The sequence below is a fragment of the Sarcophilus harrisii genome, chromosome 4, assembly GCF_902635505.1.
Source record: "Sarcophilus harrisii chromosome 4, mSarHar1.11, whole genome shotgun sequence".
In the NCBI taxonomy this organism is placed as follows: Eukaryota; Metazoa; Chordata; class Mammalia; order Dasyuromorphia; family Dasyuridae; genus Sarcophilus; species Sarcophilus harrisii.
Window position 1 is genome coordinate 312025043 of NC_045429.1, and position 22869 is coordinate 312047911.

General features: G+C 34.1%; 1 protein-coding gene across 4 annotated transcripts in view; it reads right to left on the reverse strand.

Annotated features, from left to right (window-relative positions):
* Window positions 1–22869, reverse strand: part of LOC100932963 (WD repeat-containing protein 49-like) — a 119128-nt gene that overhangs the window by 94533 nt on the left and 1726 nt on the right. For all 4 annotated transcript variants that reach the window (XM_031965700.1, XM_031965699.1, XM_031965698.1 and 1 more), the window contains exons 2-3: window positions 19061–19105; window positions 14307–14362 (exon numbers count right to left, since the gene is read on the reverse strand). In XM_031965700.1, coding sequence (XP_031821560.1) covers window positions 14307–14362; window positions 19061–19105 — 101 coding nt within the window. The remainder of the gene's footprint in view (window positions 1–14306; window positions 14363–19060; window positions 19106–22869) is intronic.

The following is a 22869-nucleotide window of genomic DNA, read 5'->3' on the forward strand; positions in this document are numbered from 1 at the left end:
TCCCAAAGAGATTATTAAAGAGGGAAAAGGACCCACATATGCAAAACTCTTGGCAGTGGCAAGGAATTGGAAATTCATTGTATGCCTGTCAGTTTGGGAAGCTGAACAAGTTATGGTATATGAATATAATGGAATATTATTACTTAAGAAATGATGAGCAAGCTGATTTCAGAAAAGCCTAGAAAGACTTGCAGAAACTGATGCTGAGTGAAATGAGAAAAACTAGGAGAACATTGTACACAGCAACAGCAAGATTATGTGATGATCAACTGTAATAGAATCACAGCAATATGACTGAAGACAATTCTAGTAGATTTGGATTGGAAAATGCCATCTACATCCAGAGAGAGAACTATGGAACCTGAATGTGAATCAAAATATAGTATTCTCACCTTTTTTTGTCTGTTTATTTGTTTGCTTTTTTTTTCTTTCTTATGATTTTTTTTCTTTTTGGTCTGATTTTTCTTGTATAACATGACAAATATGAAAATATATTCAAAAAGATTGTACATAATTAACTTATATCAGATTGCTTGATATCTTGGGGAATGGGGAGTACAGTGAGGAGGGAGAAAAATTTAGAACACAAATTCTTTAAAAAATAAATGTTGAAAACTATCTTTACATATATTTGGAAAAGTAAAATATTATGGAGGAAAAAATAGCTAAAAAATGGCACCAAGCAATTAGGTTTTTATATTAACATATATGCATTATAAAGACAGGAAGATGACCTAGGTGAATGGAAACCACTGAAAGCCTTCATTTTCCATCTAACTGCCTTTGCTTAGGCTGACCGTATACATGGAAGGTTCTTTATCTTTACACTAACTCCTACCAAGTTCAGCTCAAGAGTCATATTATTCAGGGGATCTCTTACAATTCCTCCAATATCTTTATTGTGTGTTTTTTGTGTGTCCCATATTTATGTGTGACTCTTATTATTTTTCCTTGGTAAAGTGAAAGTTTCTTGAGGCTAGGTGCTATGTACCTTTTTATTTATATATTTATTTATTTACTTATTTGTTTGTTTGTTTATTTATTTATTTTTGCTCTATCCCAGAATCTGAATCCAACTTTAGCATAAAGTTCAAAGTCAGGAAATAGGCTGGAAAAATGAGCAAACAAAGGGAACATGATCAAAAAAATTACTAAAGTTACAGGGAAGATCAAAATACAAACTGAGAAAACAACAAAGTCAAAACTGGATATAATCCAAAATCTTAAAGAAAAATGTTAATTAATTTTAAGTCCAAAAAGAATTTCTAGAAAAGTTCAAAAGGGCTATTAAAAGTCAAACAAGATGGGGAGTGGAAAAAATTGGAAAATAAATGAGAATGATACAAGACAATTATGAAGGAAGACGCACCAGCTTGGTAAATGTGCACAAAAAGTTACTGAAGAAAATAATTCCTTAAAAAGTACAATTGGCCAAATGGACAAGGAGTTACAAAAACTCATTCAAATCATATCTTAAAAATTAGAATTGGGTAAGTGAAAACCAATGACTCCATAGGATATCAGGAAACAATAAAACAAAGTGGAAAAAAATAGAAGAAAATGAGAAAGATCTCATTGGAAAAATAAAGATCTCATTGGAAAAAAACAAATGACCTAGAAAAGATAGATTGTTTAAAACAATCTTTTGAGAAATTATCTTATTATTTTTCCTTGTTAAAGTAAAAGTTTCTTCAGGCTAGGTGCACCTTTTTATTCATATATTTATTTAAGAAATAAGAAAACTGTGTTGATATCCTAGAACCAGAAGGTAAAATAAAAAGTGAAAGAATTCACTGAAAGAAAACCTAAATGAAAACTCCCAAAATACTATAGTCAAGGAGCTCCAAAGTCAAGGAGAAAATATTTCAAGCAGCCAGAAAGAAATAATTCAAATATCATGAAAACACAGAGTTAGGATCACACAAAATTTACCAGCTTTCATTTCAAAGGAGCAGATGACTTGGCATTTGATATTCTGGGACAAAAGAGGCAGAATTACAATCAAGAATAGCCTATTTAGAAAAACTGAGTATAATCCTTCAGGGGAAAAATGGAAAATTAATGTAATAGAAGGCTTTCAAGCATTTCTTGATGAAAAGACTAGAGTTGGGAAGATAGAGCCAATATGGCTGAGGGATACCCTGAGCTCTCTCCAAAACCTGTCCAAATTCCCCTAAGTAATAATTCTAAACAAATCTTAGAGCATTGAACTCACAAAACGATGGAGTGCAACAATTTTCCAACCAAAGACAACTTAGAAGATCAGTAGAAAAGGTCTGCTACATCAGGGTGGGATAGCAGCATAGCCCCAGTACAAGCCATGCCAGCACAGCATCAGGTCCAGCAAACCAGGAATGGGTCTTGGGGCATCTAAATCTGTGGCAGCACTGGCAATCTCCAGACCTTTCATTCCAGAGATATTAAAGATAAAGGTTTTGAAGGTTGTCAGGAAAGGTTTGTCTCATTAGGGTGAGAAGATCTTGGGAAACCAACAACCCAGGAGCGGGCCTTGGGAGCAAATGAATAGGCAGTGGCAACAGTGGTGGTGGCAGTGGCAGTGGCAGCAGCTTCTGGAAGTCTTAGCCCACAAAAGAATGGAGGTCTCTTTACTGACACTGAGGAAGTACTTTGTTGCTTTAGGACACTAGAACTTATAGCCACAGTGGCGCAGCAGCCCTCCTCACAGTTCCAGGGCAGACGAAACTATTTATAGTCTCTTAAACACAATTGTCCTTGGATCATAATACCTTGGAAGGACTGAAAGATCTCTGAAAACAGCTATTAAAAGCCCCTGAAACTTAAGACATTACACCCTTCAACCTGAAAAGGAGCCATTCTTTTTTTTTTTAAACCTTTTTATTTACAAAACATATGCATGGGTAATTTTTCAACATTGACCCTTGCAAAGCCTTCTATTCCAAATTATCCCCTTCTTCCCCCAACCCCGCCCCCTAGATGGCAAATAGTTCAGTACATGTTAAATATGTTAAAATACATGTTAAATTCAATATATGTATACATATTTATACAGTTATCTTGCTGCACAAGAAAAATCAGATCTAGAAAGAAAGAAAAAACTTGAGAAGGAAAACAAAATGCAAGCAAACAAAAACAGAAAGAGTGAGAATGCTATGTTGTGGTACATACTTAGTTCCCAAGGTTCTCTCTGGGTGTAGATGACTTTCTTCATCACTGAACAATTGGAATTGGTTTGAATCATCTCATTGTTGAAGAGAGTCACATCCAACAGATGTTGGATGATCTTGTTGTTGCCATGTATAACGATCTCCTAGTTCTGCTCATTTCACTCAGCATCAGTTCATGTAAGTCTCTCCAAGCCTCTCTGAAATCATCCTGGTGATCATTTCTTACAGAACAATAATATTCCATAACATTCATATACCACAATTTATTCAGCCATTCTCCAATTGATCGGCATCCACTCTGTTTCCAGTTTCTTGCCACTACAAAAAGGACTGCCACAAACATTTTTGCACACGTGTGTCCCTTTCTCTCCTTTAAGATCTCTTTAGGATATAGGCCCAGTAGTAACACTGCTGAGTCAAAGGGTATGCACAGTTTGATAGCTTTTTGAGCATAGTTTTAGATTGCTCTCCAGAATGGTTGGATCTGTTCACAGTTCCACCAACAATGTTCCACCCTGTTTTCCCACATTCCCTCCAACATTTGTCATTATCTATTCCTGTCATATTAGCCAATCTTAGAGGTATGTAGTAGTATCTAAGAGTTGTCTTAAGTTGCATTTCTCTGATAAATAGTGATTTAGAGTATCTTTTCATATGACTACAAATAGTTTCATTTTATTCAGCTGAAAATTGTTTTTTCATATCCCTTGACCATTTATCAATTGGAGAATGTTTTGAGTTAAAAGAAACTTTCTTTAATAAAGAATTAAAAGCCAAGTAATAGGTGGGAAAATGAGCAAACAACAGAAACATTTTCTAATCATAGAAAGTTACTGTGATGACAAGGAAGATCAAAATTCAAGTATAGTGGAGTCATAGTCAAAATAACACAAGATTTAGCAGTTTCTACACTAAAGGATCAGAGAGCTTGGAATATGAAATTTGAAATAGCAATGGAACTAAGTTTACAATCAAGAATCATCTACCCAGCAAAATGGAGTATAATCCTATAGAGGATAAGGTGGATTTTAAATGAAATAGAGAACTTTTAAGCATTCATGATGAAAAGACCAAAGCTGAATAAAAAATTTTATTTTCAAATATAGGACTCAGGAGAAGCTTAAGGAGGTAATCAAGAAAGGGAAATTATAAGGGACTTAATAAAGTTTGTTTATTTTCATTTTTATATGGGAGAATGGTTCTTGCTACTCATAAGAACTTTCTGATTATTGTGGCAGTTAGAAGGAGTATATATGGACAGAGGGTACATGTGCAAGTTAAATATGAAGGGATAATATCTAAAAGAATAAAATTAAGGGGTGAGAGCAGAATATACTGAGAGACAGGGAAAGGAATGATAGAAATTACTTGCCATAAAAGAGGCGGAAAAAGCTTTAACAGTGGAGGGGAAGAGGAACTGAATGAACCTTACTCTTGTCAGAATTGATTCAAAGAGGAAATAATATACACATTCAATATGGGAATAGAAATCTATCTTGCCCTGCACAAAAGTAAGAGGGAAAGAGAATAAGAGAAAGGGCAAAGTGATTGATAGAAAAGAGAACATTTTGGGGGAGGGGTTATCAAAAATAAAACACTTTTGAGGAGAGGCAGGATGCAAGATGGAAAGGCAGAAAGAAATAGAATAAATGGACAGGAAATATTGGTAACAATAATAATTGTTAAAAGAATTTTGAAGCAGATTTCTCTGATGAGTATCACGTTTCTCAAGTACATGGGGAGCTGAGTCAAATTTATGAAAAATAAGAGCCATTCCCCAGTTGATAAATGATCAAAAGATATGAAATATTCCCAAAGGGCTATAAAATCATGCATATCCTTTGATCTAACAGTACCACTAGTAGGCATGAATCCCAAAGGAATTTTAGGGGGAAAAGGGGAAAGGACAAAAATATTTATAACACCTCTTTTCTTAGGGCAAAGAATTGAAAAATTGAAGGGATGCTCAGCAATTTAGGGACTAGTTGAATAAATTGTGATGTGTTCTTATGATGGAATGTTATTATTCTTTAAGAAATGGTGAGCAGGATGTTTTAAAGTATTCCATGAATTCAAGCAAAATGAAATATACTGGATGCAAAGTAATAACAATGTTGTGAATGACTTTGCTATTCTTAGCAATACAATGATCCAAGACTACTCTGAAGAGCTTATGATGAAAAAATCCTATCCATATCCCAAGAAGGAACTGATTGTGTCTGAATAAAAATTAAACCATTATTTTTTTCTCGAGGCTTTTGTTGGGGAAGGTGGGAAGAATCTTTTTTTTGGATAACATGACTTTTATGGAAATGTTTTGCATAACTTCATATGTGCTTTCTCAATGGGAGGGAGATGGGGCAGATGTAAAAATTGTTTAACATTTAATTGGGGAAAATTTTTTTAAAAAGAAAAGACTGGAGCTGAATAGGAAATTTGACTTTCAAATACAAAACTCAAGAGATGAAGAAAAAGGTAAATAGGAAAATGATTCAACAAAATTAAACTATTTAAATATATATGTGGAAAGAGGCTAAGTGTTAACTTCTAAGAATTTCATTATCATTACTGCACTTAGAAGGAGTATACATAGAGGGCCAGGGCTATGAATTGAATATGGTGGGATGATATCTAAAAATGAAAATGAAGGAGGTGAGAAAGAAATGCAATAGAAAAAAGGGGAAAGGAGAGATAGAATGGGGTAAATTATCCCATGAAAAAATGCAATACAATAAAGAACTTTTATAATGGAGAGGAAGATAGAGGATGTGGAGAAGAGAGCACTTGAACTTTATTCTCATTGAAGTTGGCTCAAAGAGAGAGTAACATATACATTCAAATGGGTATAGAAATCTATCTTCTTCTACAAGGAAGCAGAAGGCGGTAAAGGATAAGAGAAGGCAGGTGGGCTAAAAAAAATGAAGGAAGTTTGGTAGAGACAATAGAAGTAAAACACTTTTGAGAATTCTTTCTTTCTTTCTTTCTATTTTCTTTCTTTCTTTCTTTCTTTCTTTCTTTCTTTCTTTCTTTCCATTTTTCCCATGATCTTTCCATCTCTCTTTCTTTTTCTCTTCTCCCTCTCTTCCTTCCTTCCTTCCTTCCTTTCTTCCTTCCTTCCTTCCTTCCTTCCTTCCTTCCTTCCTTCCTTCCTTCCTTCCTCTTTCCTTCTCTCTCTCTTCCCTTTTCTCCCTCTTCCCTTCCCTTCCTCTTCCCATCGTTCCCTCTTCCCTTCGTTTCCTCTTCCTTTCCCTTCCTCCCTCCCTCTCTTCCTCCCTCCCTTTCTCTTTTCCTTCCTTCCTCCCTCCTTTCCTTTTTTCATTCCTTCCTTCCTTCCTCTTTTCTCTCTCTTCCTTCTCTTCCTCTTCCCTTCCCTTCCTCTTCCCTTTTCCTTTCTCTTCCTCTCTCTCTCTCTCTTCCTCCCTCTCTCTCTCCCTCCCTCCCTTCCTTCCCTTTCTTTCCTTCTTCTTTCTTTCTTTCCATCTTTTCTTCCTTCTTTCCATCTTTCTTTACATTTTTCATCATCTTTCCATCTCTTTCTCCCTTCCTCCCTCCCTCCCTTCCTTCCTTCCCTTTCTTTCCATCTTTCTCTCTTTCTTTTTAATCTCTCTTCTTTCCATCTTTCTATATATCTCTACATCTTTTCCTCCTTTCCATCTTTTTATCTCTCTCTTTCCATCTTTCTATCTCTCTTTCCATTTTTCTATCTCTTTCTTTTTTCTTTCTTTCCATCTTTTTTTCCTTCTTTCTATTTCCATCTTTCTATCTCTCTCTTTCCAACTTTTCCTCCTTCTTTCCATCTTTCTGTCTCTCTCTTTCCATCTTTCTCTTTCATCTTTCTTTTTTCTTTCTTTCTTTCCATCTCTCTTTGTTCTTTCTTTCCATCTTTTCTTCCTTCTTTCCATCTTTTCATCTCTCTCTTTCCATCTTTCTATCTTTCTTTCTTTCTTTCCATCTTTTCCTCCTTCTTTCCATCTTTCTATCTCTCTTTCCATCTTTCTATTTCTCTCTCTTTCCATCTTTCTATTTCTCTCTTTCCAGCTTTCTTTCTTTACATCTTTTTTCCTTCTTTCCATCTTTCTATCTCTCTTTCCAGCTTTCTATATCTCTCTCTTTCTATATCTCTCCCTTTCCATTTTCCAATCTCTTTCTTTCCATTTTCTTCCTTCCTTCCTTCCTTTCTTTCTTTTTTTCTTTCTTTCTTTCTTCTTTCCCTTTCCTTTCCTCTCCTCTCCTTCTTTCCCTCTCCTCTCCTCTCCACTCCTCTTCTCTTCTCTCTTCTCCTCTCCTCTCCTCTCCTCTCCTCTCCTCAACTTTCCTTTCCTTTCTTTTCTTTCCTTTCTTTCTTCCTTCCTTCTTTCCTTCCTTCTTTTCCTCTTTCTTTCCTCCCTTCCTACCCCTCTCTTTTTTTCTTTCTCCTTTCTTTTCTTCTTTCCATATTTGTTTGTTTGTTTCTTTCATTTACCTTGAGTGATCATATATAACCTATCTTAATTGTCTTCTTAATGAGGGAGAATTTTTCAGTACCTTACCTTTCGGTAAGGAAGGAGGAAATTACAGGAATGGAATCTTTTAACATAACCAACATCTTGAAAATATTTTGTATTTTTTTTAGCCTACAAAGCCTATATACCCCTTCTCAGAAGATTATTTGAAATGCATAAAATAAGATTACAAAGAAAACTAAAAGTTAGTGAAAATAAAGATGCAAATAATTTTCCCCATCTAGGTTTACAGACTTCCTGGAATCTATTCCTAGGCTATGTGTGTGTATATATGTTGGAGAGTTCCTTGGACTTTAGGTTAAAAACCTTTTTTTGGAAGAGGGATATTTGTCTTTGTAATTATAATTTGTTCAATACTACCATACATTGTGGAAATATTAAAAAGAATTTTAGGTTAGAGAAAGCTGAAGGAGTAAGGTAACAGTATGTTCACAGGCTAAAAACCATTTGGTTTATGCATGTCTAACAAGGGGGACAATAAAGCATTTCTTGAAGTAATTATCATTTCAGTGCTATGATAAAAGAAGGACTTCTACAAGTTGTTCTTTCAGTAAATAGACTTTGGACTTTTACACAGTTTTGTAGCTAGGATGCAATTCAAGATTGCACCTGCTAAAGTAGAAGTCTGAGACAGACTGAAATATATAAAGCCACCTGAATGCCTTTAAGGGAGTAACAGGAGTTTTTGTTGTTGTTGTTTTTTAATGGTTGTTTTAGGTCAGAGGAAAAGCTACATTCACTAAAAGAAACAAATCCAGCACCCTGAGTTGGTTTTAAAAAATCAGACCAGAAGATGGCACCCTTTGAAAACCTACCTTGATGCTTTCTTAGAGAAGAGTATTTCTGTTAGTTCTATCAGAGCCAGAAATCTAAGTTTTTGCAAAAGACCACATTCACATCTTGAAGATATTTGCAGAGGATTCTGGGAAGAAACTTTCAGCCTTGGAAAACATGCACAGAAATGCCCCTCCTGGGAAATGTGGAGACATTTTACTGTGCTCTTTCAGAGTGAAACAAACAAAGAATTGTTTGTTGTTGGTGTAAATAACAAGATGGTCTGTGTTTGGGGAGTGGGGAGAGAAAGAGATTTTTTTCCCCCTTCTCTAGAAAAGAACAGCTGCAGAGGATAGGCACTGGAAAAATAACATCTCAGTTAACAAGACTTTTCCTGCTGCTCCAGGGTCACAGTAAAGCATTTTGGAACTTTGTGTGTGTGTGTGTGTGTGTGTGTGTGTGTGTGTGTGTGCCTTGCACAATGTTTTGCACTTACTACATGCATAATACGCCTTAATTAAATTGAATTAAATTTTCATTCTCTTAGAGGAGAAATAACTTTAGGAGTCATTTAATTCAGTCTCTCAAGATAAGAATCCCTATGGCATCCCTAACAAGATTCTTCTAGTGATGGGGGAAAGCTATTTCTTTGAAAAGTAGATGGTTTCATTATTGGTCTGCTCTTATAGTTAGATAGTTATTCTTTACAAGGAGCTGAAATCTACCTTCCTGTGACTTCCATTCACTGTTAACACTTCTGTTTTCTAGAGCAGCATAGAGGAAGTGTACTCTTTTCCAAATGACAGCCCCTTAAGTATGTAAAGATAGCAACTGTGTTTCTACTGGGTGGTGGTGATAGTGGCTTCTAGCCTTCTATATTTCTATCAATTATTTAGATATTTTAGATATCGTAATCTTATATGATATAAAATTTTAATCCTGCTTACCATTGTCCTTATTATGGATGTATTAATTTTGTTTCTGCAAAAACTTTTCAATGTCCCATAATCAAATTTATCTATTTTTTCCTTTATAATTGCTTCTCTCTCTTGTTTGGCTAATAATTCACTCCAACATTTTTATCCACCTTCACTCACATAATAGCCTTTAAATAGGTCTTCTCATTTATTTTATATTCTGGTCCTCTTTGACAATAATAACAATAATATTTTCCTTTGTTACAGTTATCGGAGTAATATTTCTTAAGCGTAAGTATGGATCAGGTCATTCCTCTGCTCAGATTAGAGGATCTTAAATCTAAATTCAAAAGGTATATTATAAGTCATCTGGTCTAATCTTTTCATTTTAATAGTAAGGAAACAGAAGTCCAGACAGATTCGGTGATTTGCTGACAACACAAGCAATATACAGTCTATAAAAAGGCATGGAGATGGTAGATAGAATATTTTGTATGGAGAATAGTAAGTAAACTATTTAGGCTAGAATGTATAACATAAATAATGAGAATTACATGGAAAGATAGGTTGGAAACAATGTTTATGTATTGCCCAAAGTTCAATACAGGAATAACCCAACATATTGAGGGAACCCCTTGTTTAGGAAATCCAGAAAAGACTTTCTTGTTATTAAAGATAGTTGTGTTCTAAAATAGGCGATTATGTGAAATTGCAGTCTCTCTTAGTTTAAATGGGTTGGAAGGTAGAATTCCTAACTCTATTGATCTCCATTACTAGGAATGACTATATAGAAATGCTTGAAATGATCATGTATACATTTTTCTATCAATGGAGTTTTTTTTTTTTTTAAGATTAATTCCTTCTAGAAGACAAAAAATGGATTAGATCCAGGGTTCTTAAACTGTGGTTCACTATTTCATAAGGCATCCTTGTAACTGAATGTGAAAATCTGAGTGAAGAAGCCATTTCCTTTCTTGACATATCAGTTGAAGACCTTTACAATCATCATGAACTTTTTGAAAGCCCTGACACTGTCCAGAGACTATTAGAAGATATTACAAATATGATGAATATTGTGGAATTTTGTCACTTTGGTTTCCCCTATGTAACACTGTCATCAATTCAAAGAGGATGAACTATCCTGATAAATAAGCCTGTCTCCCAATACTTGTAATGACTTGTAAGAAGAAGAGCTGCTAATATTAATAATATTAATAAATATTTACCAGAGACCAGAAGTCAGGTCCACAAATAAGGGAAGAGGGAACCCAGAACAGAATGTCTTTTATTTAATGGAATGTACAATTGGCCCCATTCTTTTCTTGAGACTTGTGCTTCTATGTTAGGAAAGAGACCATCAAAACCACAATACTTGAGTAATACATGAAGCAGGAAATTAATGGCTTAAGGTCCAGGATCTTAGTCTGTTATCAAGTGCATATAATCAGAGAAATGTCATGACATTAGCTACAGGTTCAATAATCTTTACAACAAAGGTCAAGGTACTAGACAAATTATTTGTTATTAATATATAGATTCTGATGCAAATTATATTTAAAGAAAGCTGGCTATTAGCTAGGATTTATAAATCTTCATTAAATGGGAATTTGGGATATTATGATATTTCAATAATGGAATTTGAGTAAAACTGTTTTTGTAACATTAAGATTCATGACTGAAATTGGATGATGTGATAATAGGATCACAATAGATTTCAAAATAAGTTCATGCCAACAACAGGCTCTTCTCTTGGGTGATTTTATTTCTTATGTTCAAGATGTATTCTCTGCACCCTAAATGCTAGGCTTAAGGTCAGAAATAAATAAATTGTCTTGGAAGACAGCAGAAATTGAACCAAGATAAGAATGGAGAACTGTTTGCAACAATGGAGAAGAGTACAATTTGTATCATAAAGACTCCCAATATTAATGGGTAGGTAAAAGGCTACTATGTAATAAAATAAATTATATCTTGCCCTCTTTTTCTTTTTTGTTGATTTCACTTAATGTGGAAAATTAACAGAATTTTGTTCATGGCTAGTGGGTCTACTTTAATATGTTTATGCTTAGAAAAAAAGCAATATACAAGTGTATATGCATGTTTATGTACACATATATGCATGTGCATTGTATGTATAATTTTTTGCTCCCTAGATACCTTATGTTAATTTGTATGTATACATATATACATGAACATGCATACATATGTATACATAAAACACATGTATGGACACATATTACCTATATGTATATACAGTATGTGTATTTATATATGTGTGTATAATTTGTAGCAATGGTAAGTAGAGTCATAAGGGTGTAGATTTATATATCCTTTTTAAGAATTATTAGAGTGCTAATTTGGTATGTCTAGTGTGATGGCAGGAAATGAGAAGTAATCCAGAGAACAAAGTAAATTATGGTTGGATTACAAAATCAACTAGGGATTTCAGGGCAGGAGTTCTTATGTAAGAAAAAAAAAGTTAAGTCCCCAGCACTATAGTTTCTGGACCATGTAATATGACAGCTGGTTAGGAGCCTAGGTGTTAACTATGTAGACAGACATATATTAGATTATGTATAGTATCTACTATAATAGAGCTTATATATCCAAACATATAATATCTATGATCATAAGTAATATATCTATGCATAATATATGTCGATAGATACATTTTGGTTCCTGAACTTCTTGAACTTATAATCACTGACTATATCTAGTACTTGGGGTGTCTAGTTCAGGTTTGTGACACTCTTTGTATTTCTCCTCACAGTGCCATGGGTCAGTTTCATTGGGCATACTAAGTCAACTCTTGTATTATTTCTAAAAAGGTGTGCCTATCTATTCCTTCCTTAGTATTCATTCCTCAAATCTTTAAATGCCTACACTAAAATTACACTCTTTGATCAAAGCTACTCTCTACATATTGTCTTTCCTATTAATTTCTCTCCTTTCTCTCTCTCTCTCTCTCTCTCTCTCTCTCTCTCTCTCAAAGGCGGGGACTGATTTTGCTTTTAAATTTGTGTCCCCAGTTCTTTGTACAATGTTTGACATGTAGAAAACATGATAAATGATTTTCATTCATTCATTCATACACATGTATAGAAATATGTATATTCTTATATATGTTTAGAAGCATATTGCATTTTTCTTGTCCATATGATATGAAACAGATTAAATAATCACTAGATTATCTCTTAGGCCCTTTCTAAATATCATATGAACAAAACTATATTATTTTTCCCCAGATAAGTGGAATCTATAAAATGAAGGAAGGAAATAGGCATTAATTACCTACTAAGTACTATTAATAGGCATTAAGTACCTATTAATGCACATGGCATTTATGTCATTTAATCCTTACAACACCCTGAGAGTTAAGGAGTATTATTTTCTCTATTTTACAACTGAAAAAACTGAGGCAAACAGAGATTAAATGATTTGTTGAGAGTCACACAGATAGAAAATGTCTGAGTCTGACTTTGAATAGAGGTTTTTCTCATTTCACGTCTTATTCTCTATTCATTAGCTACTTAGATGCCACAGGTACAGAAGTTATTCATTATATTGGTGTAAGAGCCTGAAACACTAAGAGGTTAAATGATTTGTCCATGGTCACATAACTAATGAGTATCATTTGGCAGAAGTTGACTGGATATCCATGTACTACTATAAGTCTGTCTTTCATAATTTCATAAGGTGTAAGAAATATAGGCTTATTACTTAGCCTACAAAAATATATATAATATCATCTTATCCACAAGGAATGACATAGACATAAGAGTGAAAGAAATTAGTACATCCACATCAAATTGCTTCTTATGCTCAATAGCAAAGTCATCTAGTGCTAAAGGGTTAACTGTTATCAACTACCCTATTTTACAGAAAATATTTTTCAGTTGTACCTGAACTCTGACTTTGGTGTGATATTGTGTCATTTTATTAAATATCAGGAAGCTAGGAACCCATGAAATAAGATGCCTGCCACAGAAAGCACATACTTTCTCAGTGAAGGGACATTCTGTTCTGTTTGTAGTAATAAAATCCAGTTGGTATGCACCACAAGTAGCTCTGACATTTTGTACCAAGTTCCATCAATGTAAAGATACAGTTGGGCTCTATTACAGATTCATAGAATTTTGTTCTGGGTGTGAGCAGTAGAAGCGCTGAATAAAGTAGATTCTGTTACCAGTTGGCAAGCATAGTAGTTTCAGACTCTGAATGAAAAGGAAAAGATTGAACAGAGAAAAGAACCAAAAGCAAACCACTATCATTTGGGAAATTTGCCTGCTCAGCTCTATGGGTTTTCTATGTTTTTCCTTCTAACTTAATGAGACTTTTCAAACTATAAAGGAGAAAGATGTAAATATAAATGGAAAAATCATTCTAACATTTTAAAACATGTTTTCCCAAAGGCAAAGATCAGTTTTACTTTGGAAAATTAGGTAATTCAATCTTCTCAACTTAGTGGCCACCAGAGACTAGTAGATTGGGTCCTACCATAAATCTTGAGTGTGTATTTGGGAAAATTTCCTCAAATGTAGAGACCACACATTTTTGTCTATTGTAATCACATTTCTGAAATGGAACAATAGCAGGGCAAATACAGGGCAGCTAGGTGGAACAGTGGGTAGAATGCTGGGCCTAAAGTCAGAAAGACTCATCTTCCTGAATTCAAATGTGGTCTCAGATACTTACTAGGTTTGTGATCCTGGCAAGTCACTTAGTCCTATTTGCCTCATTTCCTCACTTGTAAAATGAGCTGGAGAAGGAAATTGCAAACTATTCCAGTATTTCTGCTAAAAAAAATCTCAGTTGGAGTCATGAAGAGTAAGACATGACTTAAAATGACTGAATAACAATAACAAAAACAAAACATCTAAGATGAAGAGAAATAACACAATGAAAGAAATTTTTATCACATCTGCAGCAAAATCAGAGCTACTGCTAAGGCTATAAATTGAACCTACCTTGTGGTCTTTTTTTTGGAAATCGTCTCAGGCTGACAATCTCCTTTCTGGACTTTCTGAAAAATAAATTCCAAAATTTTTCAATAGTTGATTATACTTAGTGCATTTGATACTCTCCGCTTATCAGTTTTCACCTAAAATATATATATATTCTCAAGCAAGTATAAATTTAATTACTCCATGATTTAGGATTTTCCACATGGCTTTACAGCTCACTGCCATAAAATATGAGATTTAATTTAAAATTTTACTTTTTAATCTAACTATAATTTATTCACCTTCATTTGGACTTTTAAAATGTGATTCAGTTATGCCCTTCTCTCCATGAAGGTCACTGGCTTGCCTGACTTTTTCCCACTTTGGCTGAATCACTTCTCACATTCAAATATATTGTACTTAGCACAACGGAACAGAAAAAAAATAAGCCTCGATTGTGTGCAAGCATCAGTGGCTTGGGGTTCTTTATTATCATAAAGAAGAGTTAACTATGTAGTATTGTTTGTAGGTGGAATTATGTACTCTAATAGGCTTGCATAGAAAAAAAAAGAGTTTTTGGTTTAGATGATTAAAATAGTCAAGAAACAACTTATCTGATAAACTTTTTTACTTATCTCCTCAGTTGTCTAACTTTTACCATACCAGAATTAACAATACAACCTTATAATGTATAAAGCCATCCTTTGAACTAAAGAATCTAAGAACTAGAAGGACCTTTGGATGGCCTCCAGTCCAACTTAAAATCAGAACCAGGAAAGCCTTCTTCGCAGCATACCAGATAAGTATTCACATGACATTTGCTTTAAGAGACCTCCATTTAGGAGAAATTTATTATGTCTCAAGGTGACCATATCTGTTTTGGGACAGCTCTAACTTTTAGAAATATTTACTTAGGCAAACCATCTTAAGACAGAAAAATAGTGGTAGTTAAAGCTAAGAAGTGGGAGTGGGCATGTGAGTAGGTAAGTGAGTAAGGTAGACCTTGTCTAAAAAAAAAAAAAAGGAAGAAGAAAACAAAGCCAAAAAGAAAGAAAAAGAAAGTCTTCTCTTATCTAAAATTTAAATTTGTTCCTAAAATTTTCACTGAAGATTCCTACGCCTTTTGGAATCTAGTATAACAAGCTGAATTCTTATTCCAGGTGAACAAGCCTATAAAATATATGAAAATAACTTTCATGTGCCCTCTATATCTTTTTGTTTCCAGGTTTGTCATCCCTAACTTTTTATTCCAATTCTCATATTCTATTTTCTCAAGGCTTAGCGCCATTCTGGTTGCTTTCCTCTGGGCATTTTATCAATGCCATTCTTAAAATGTGGTGGTCAGAACACAGTTCTCCAGATGTGATCTCATCAGGACTATCAATTTCTTAGTCCTGTATCTTTCTCAATGCAGGGTAAGACAGCATTTTCTTTCTTTCTTGGCTGTCATATCACACTGTTAATTTGTACCAAGTTTAAATCTATCATATCTTTTTTTTTTTCCAGAAAAACTGCTATCTAACTAAGCCTTTTCCATCTTGTACTTGTGAGGTTGATTCTTTGAACTTAAATGTAAGATTCTACATTTATCTATCTCTATTATACTTTATCTTATTAGATTTATCCAGTTCTAGCCTATCCTACCAAAGGCCAGTTGTGTTTATATAGGATTTCTGTCTTCTCCAAATAGGAAATGGGCATTTCATTTATTCTTTATTTAACCCATTAATAAAATAGTTAAAAAAAATAAAAAGAAACATATGAACAAACCAGATATGTGGGATATTCTACTGATCTCCTTCCCAAAGACTTGATTAGCACTATCTCTAACACGATACTTTTTATTACATCACAATAGAAAAAAGAAAAATCACAATTTAATCAATGCTGAATTATAAGTGGCAGGAAATGAAGATTATGTAAAATGAATGGTTTTGGCCACCATGACCAAGATTAGCAGAAGGGGGAAGAGCAAATTAGATCAGTAGTGTTAAATTCTGAAAAATTCCTAAAGTAGGGGCAGCTGGGTGGGGCAGTGGATAGAGCACCAGGCCTGAAGTCAGGAGGATTTAAGTTGAAATCCGGTTTCAGACACTTAACACTTTACTGGTTGTGTGATCCTGGGCAAGTCACTTAACTCCAATTGCCTCAGCAAAAATACAAACAAACAAACAAATAAATTCCTAAAGAAAAGCCTGTGTCTATGTGAGTTAGACACCACATGCCATGGAAATTAGAATCCATAACAGATTGACTAGGGCACTGAAATATGGGAGATCATATGATGTTGACACCTCTTACATTTTTCAACCACTAGAAATAATTAATCTGTGCATATAATCAGCAATAATAATTTGTTAAATAATAACTTACCATACAAGTTCTTTCTCAGACTAGCACTCTACTCTGTTCCCCCTCTTCCCCCCCCTCCCCCCGCCTCTCCAGAAATACAGTGTCCGGGTGCCCAAATGGCTCAGGGTTTCAACTCTGTTTCTTTCTTATTAAAGGGAGATATTCTCAGGTTTATCTGAGGCCCCTCCTGCTATTTCCAAGTGAATTTGTCTTTAACAAGGTTATTTGCAAGCATCATTTGTGATTTGTGCTCCAGGCACTACAGATACTATTTGTGACTTCTATAGTTATGGCTGTGTGAACATATGTAACAGACATTCTTTTTTCCCCTCTGCCTGTGCTGTCATTCTTCATTTCATTTTTTAAAAAATCTTTTTATTTTCAAAACATATGCATGGATAATTTTTCAATATTGACCCCTGCATAGCTTTGTGTTTCAGATTTTCCCCTCCTTCCCCCTACTCCCTTCCCTAGATAGCAAGCAATCCAATATATGTTATACATATTAAATTATATATTAAATCCAATATGTGTAAACATATTTATACAATTCTCTTGCTGCACACAAAAAAAATCAGATCAAAAAGGAAAGAAAATGAGTAAGAGAGGCAACTAGGTGGTGCAGTAGGTAGAGCACCAGCCCTGAAGTCAATAGGACCTGAATTCAAATTTGACCTCAGACACTTAACACTTCCTGTGTGACCCTGGGCAAGTCACTGAACCCCAATTGCCTCAGCAAAAAAAAAAAAAAAAAAAAAAAACAATAAGAAAACAAAATGCAAGCAAACAACAACAAAATAAGTGAGAATGTGATCCACACTCAGTTCCCACAGTGCTCTCTCAGGGTGTAGATGGCTCTCTTCATCACAAGATCATTGGAACTGTCATCAATCATCTCATTGTTGGAAAGAGCTACTTCCATCAGAATTGATCATCATATAACCTTTTTGTTGCTATGTACAATGATCTCCTGGTTCTGCTCATTTCACTTAGCATCATAGTTAATGTAAGTCTCTCCAGGCCTCTCTGAAATCATTCTGCTGATCATTTCTTATAGAACAATAATATTTCTTAACATTCTTAAACCATAATTTATTCAGCCATTCTCCAATTGATGGGCATCCACGCAGTTTCCAGTTTCTTGCCACTACAAAAAGGGCTGCCACAAACATTTTTGCACATGTGGGTCCCTTTCCTTCCTTTAATATCTCTTTGAGATTTAAGCCCCATAGAAACACTGGATCAAAGGGTATGCACAGTTTGATAACTTTTTGACTGTGCCATCATTCTTGTATAAATTCTCATTATCTCTTAACTAGACTACTGTAATTGCCCTCTGGTTGTTTTTCTGCTTCAAATTTCTCCCCAGTCTAGCCCATTTTCCTTAGTGGCGCCCATTCTTATGTACTCTGAGATCCATTGCCTTGCTTTTCTTCACACAAGGCACTCCATCTTCTGACTTAAAGAATTTTCACTGACTCTCCCAATCCTAAAACTCTCTTCCTTCTTATCTCTGTCTCCTGGCTTCCCTGGCTTTCTTCAGCTTTCATTTAAATATTACTCTCTATAAGAAACCATTCTTTATTCCACTTAATTCTAATGCCCTCCCTCTTTGAATTATCTTTAATTTATTCTGTCTATATCTTATTTATACTTAGATGTTTGTATGTTGTCTCCCAATTAGACTGGAGTTCCTTGAAAAAAGGGACTATATTTTGTTTGATATCTGATACACAGAGGGCACTTAATATTTGTTGACTGGCCCTTTACAAGGAACATTTCCTGGTCTTCTTTAATCTTTATGATCTCTCTCTTTTGATTATCTCCATTTAAGGCTATATGCATCTTGTTTATACATAGTTGTTTACATGTTATCTCCATTTTGAGACTGTGAGTACTTTGAAAGTAGGGAATATATTTTTAATTTTTAAAATTTTTGTCTTCTTTGTAGCCCCAAATCAACACAGTGCCTGGAATATACATGCTTGTTTATTAATTGACTTGATGGGAAAACTGTGTGTAAGGGAATATGGAAGCAGCAATATAATAGCTGTACCAAATTTTCCTCCCTGACCATCCAGGGTAGTAATACATGAAGTTATTACTTATTCAGTGATAGGGAGAAGCATCCATTGTGGATTAACAAATAATAATGCAATAGGCTAATCAATAGGCAATAGGGTAATCAGGCATTGGTGGCATATCCTGAATTTCATATCTCTGTCTGAATTATTAAATGTAAAAATTTGTCACATCAAAATTATCACATTCCTTTACTAATGTCACATATAGTTATAAAATTTATCACATTCCTTTACTAATGTCACATATAGTTATAAAATGTACTTTATCTTTATATGTAGTATGGTTTTCTAGGAAAATAATTTCTGAAATTAAATGTCAAGCAAGCAAGGTAAAAGCCTTACCTTGAGTAAAAGCTGCAAGAATCGAGGTTTGCAACTATTCTGTTCCTGAAAGTAGATTACAGACATTAGTTTACATGTTACTAGTACAGGGATACATAAATATAATACAAAAAGTTAAGCACTGATTATAAGAAAACTCTATTTTACTTCTAATGAACATAAGGTTAAAAATAGGTTAACAACTACAAGAAATGCACAAATTCTTACAAAAACATATGTTTCTATGATCAGTAGAACTGATCCAAAACATGAAATTCCCATTGCAACAGAAAGATGGACAGAGGAATGTTCATTAACTACATGGTATTTAAACCAAAGCAGATGCCAGACACCTCTTTTGAAAGGAATCTTGTGAAATAGGTTCTTGATAATCCCTTGAATCAATCTCATTCAAGTCCCATGCCCTAAAGCTGAATGTTTCACTTAACATTCTTTTGATTCACATTTCTAGAGAACCAAATTAACTAAGTTAAATGCATTAACTGGTGAAATCAAAATACAACAGAAAGCTACCATCTTTTTTTGTCTGTTTTCCTCTGTCTGTTTCTAGTTGGGTATATAAAACATGCATATTACTTGCAAGTTCAAGTATTTTGATTCAAATTTTGAAAGGAAAGATTATCTATATATAAAGAGAGGAAGAAGAAGTAAATAAAAATAGAAAGAATAATAGGCATTTTCATGCCTGTTATATATCATGGGAATAGGAAAAACAAAAAAGGTTAGAAGAGGATCACATGAAAAGAAAAAGGAGAGGGAAAAGACAAAAAGGGTGGTGGTGCTTCTGATGATCATCACCTTCAGAGAGGTGAGATTTTAATGAATTCTATAATGTTATAAATATATTTTCATGCTGTGTCAGAAACAATATTTGCAATTAGATTAGGGTAGAGGACAGTTTTTCCTTGAAAAGTACTGAAACTGACTTTGGGACTAACTTGGCTCAGATGACTAAGCATTGGAATGTTGGCATAGCTTTCTGCTATCCTAAAAACAAAAAGCCAGCTGAGGAGTATCTCTTAGGCTTAATTGAATAGGCCACTAGTCTAACCTGTACCAGAGGGTCCCATCCAAAAGCATACCTGATATTTACATAAGCTCTGCCTGAATACTTCTAGTCATGGAAAACTCACTATTTTACTTTTTATTAACTCTAATTTTTAGAAAATATTTATTTATATCAAGTATGTGTGTGTGTGTGTGTGTGTGTGTGTGTGTGTGTGTGTATTTATCTAGGCCCTTAAAATGTGATGCCAATAATTGAACATAATATTAAAAGAGTGATGTGACCAGGTCAGAGTATGATAGTACTATTACCTATCATCTTGAACACTATTCTGACTATTACTCATATATGAAGACTGAGTTAGCACCCTGGATGCCTTAGAATCAGCCGAAGTCAGGATAAACAAAAGTCCTTGGTCTTTATTCTTGGTCTTTAGTGGTAGAAGTGAAGGGAATGGACACAAGCTCTCCACAACCTCCCTTCTCCTGGTCCACTGCAAAAGTGACCCTGGCTTGTCTTACTCTACCCCCTAATCCCTCCTATAATTCTCTGTATACACCAAAAGAGCGAACTAGCACAGAATAGTGGGAAGGACCATTTTCCAAGCATATCCTAATAGAGTATTGTCCAATAAGTAATTAACCTTAAGTGCTTGGCTGTCTGATTTCAGTGCATCTACTTACAGTTTCAGCCCTTTACACCTCCTATTTCCATTATTTTTTCTCCCCTTGTTTCCATAGTACATTGTTTCATTTTGAACTTGTATTCCACTAATACCTTCAGTTGTTTTTTTTTTTTTTTTTTTTGTGATTAGCCACTTTTCATTTTGTGCATGTGAAGCTGACTTTTTTTTCAAACCTAAATATAAGAGTTTACATTTATCTTTATTAAATTTTATCTTTTCTGAATCAGCATGCCTATTAAGATCTTTAGCTTTGTGCCATTTGAAGATCTGGTAAATAAATCATCTATACCTTTAGCTTATGACTGAAAAAAATATTAATAAGAGAGCCAAACAGAATTAAGTGGGGCAATCTGCTAGAGATAGCTTTCAGAATTTACATAAAACACTTAATGATATCTCTTTGGTTCTGAAGTTTTATCTAATTATTAGTCCACTCAATTATACTATTGCCTATCTCATCTTTCTTCAGTTTGTCCACAAAGCATGTCATCAGAAACTTTGTTAAATATTAGATTATAACGAAGGTAAAATACATATACAATATTCTCCCCATCAGCATAGTAATCCTCTCAAAAAATAAAATAAGATTAGTATGATATAATAATAACAGCTAATCTTTATATAGTTCTTACTATGTGCCAGATACTGTGTTAAGTGCTTTATTTTTGATAAAGGCTTTTATTGGTCCTTTTGGTTGTTGCTTCCCTTTCTAAGTAGTTTTTTGATTCCATTCTCTGCTTTTTTTCTAGGTGTCACCAACCTTTCAAAGGTGTTTATAATAGCTCAGAAATCACACTTGCCAGTTACTTTGGCACCCTGAGATATTAATCTGCATCTGAATCCATTAAGGTCAGTTACTCATTTTAAGAGTCCTTTCAAATTCATAGATCATTTCCTTGGCAAAGGATACAGAAGAGAAATAAAATTGAAGCAGCTCCATTTTATCTCTGTCTTATCCACTCTGAGCAATGATCTTATCCTCTACTTTTATTTTTTGATCCTGAACCATATTTTCTTCCACTTTTCCCTAGTACAGCTAATATAATAACTCTCCTTTGCCACCCTTTTATTTTGTTTTGGTCTTCTATACTAATCTCACCTTTAATGCTATGGATTTGATAATATTAATAATTAAAATACCATGTCACATTTTTGTATTTATTCTGTTGCCTACCTTTGATTTCATTTTTTTAAAGATGCTTCCATCTTTTAAAATATCTAAGTCTGAATTCCCTTTCATCTATTTTAGTTTTGTTCTCGTAACATCTTCCCTTGACCCATCAGAAAAATTTTTCTTTATGTCTTAAGAATTTCATTCATATGAACTTGGAATCTTTCCTAGACCAACTTCTCTTGTAGAATTTTAGCTTCTGTGATGTAGTTCATTACTTCTTATAATAGATTGTCCTAGCAATCTATTTAGAAAACCAAATACATGAAAAATATCTGTTGTCCAGACTATAATATAGACTGTTGGATGATTAATGTTAATTTATCCCTCAATTCATATATTCACTATACAAATTATACAAGAGCAGTGAGTTGCACCCAGAATTGAATTAGAGAATCCACATGGAATATAGTTCTGTACTTTCAATAATTTCAAGCTGTTCCCTAGTCCAACAACCTATATTTAAGCCAAAATATTCTTCTAGTGATGATACATGGTTATGAATTTTGGAACACCATAGTCTCAGAAGAAATTAAAGTTTGGAATGACCCAGAGGAGCAATATGTGATAGGTTCAAGTAGGCTGAGTTATTATTTCCCAGAATAACATGTACAAAAAAATGGTAACAATTGAAGAAATGTATGATAAAAAATGTAGGGAGAGGAAAATTCACATATGGATGGCTTGTTGACTAGAATGTATAGAAGCATAGAGAAAGGTCTTAAATACCCTCTGTGGAAGATCTATGGGTGAACGTGAATCAATGTCAGAGGAGAAGTTGTGGATGGGTTGAAATCTTCATAAAGAAGTACTTTCATCAATGAGATAAGTTACAATGAAGTATATAAATATACATTTAAATGTTAGCTAAATCATTAGTGATATATAAAACAGAACAAAAGACACTCTTTCAGAGTAGCAAAATTTGGCTCTTAGTTACATCCCAG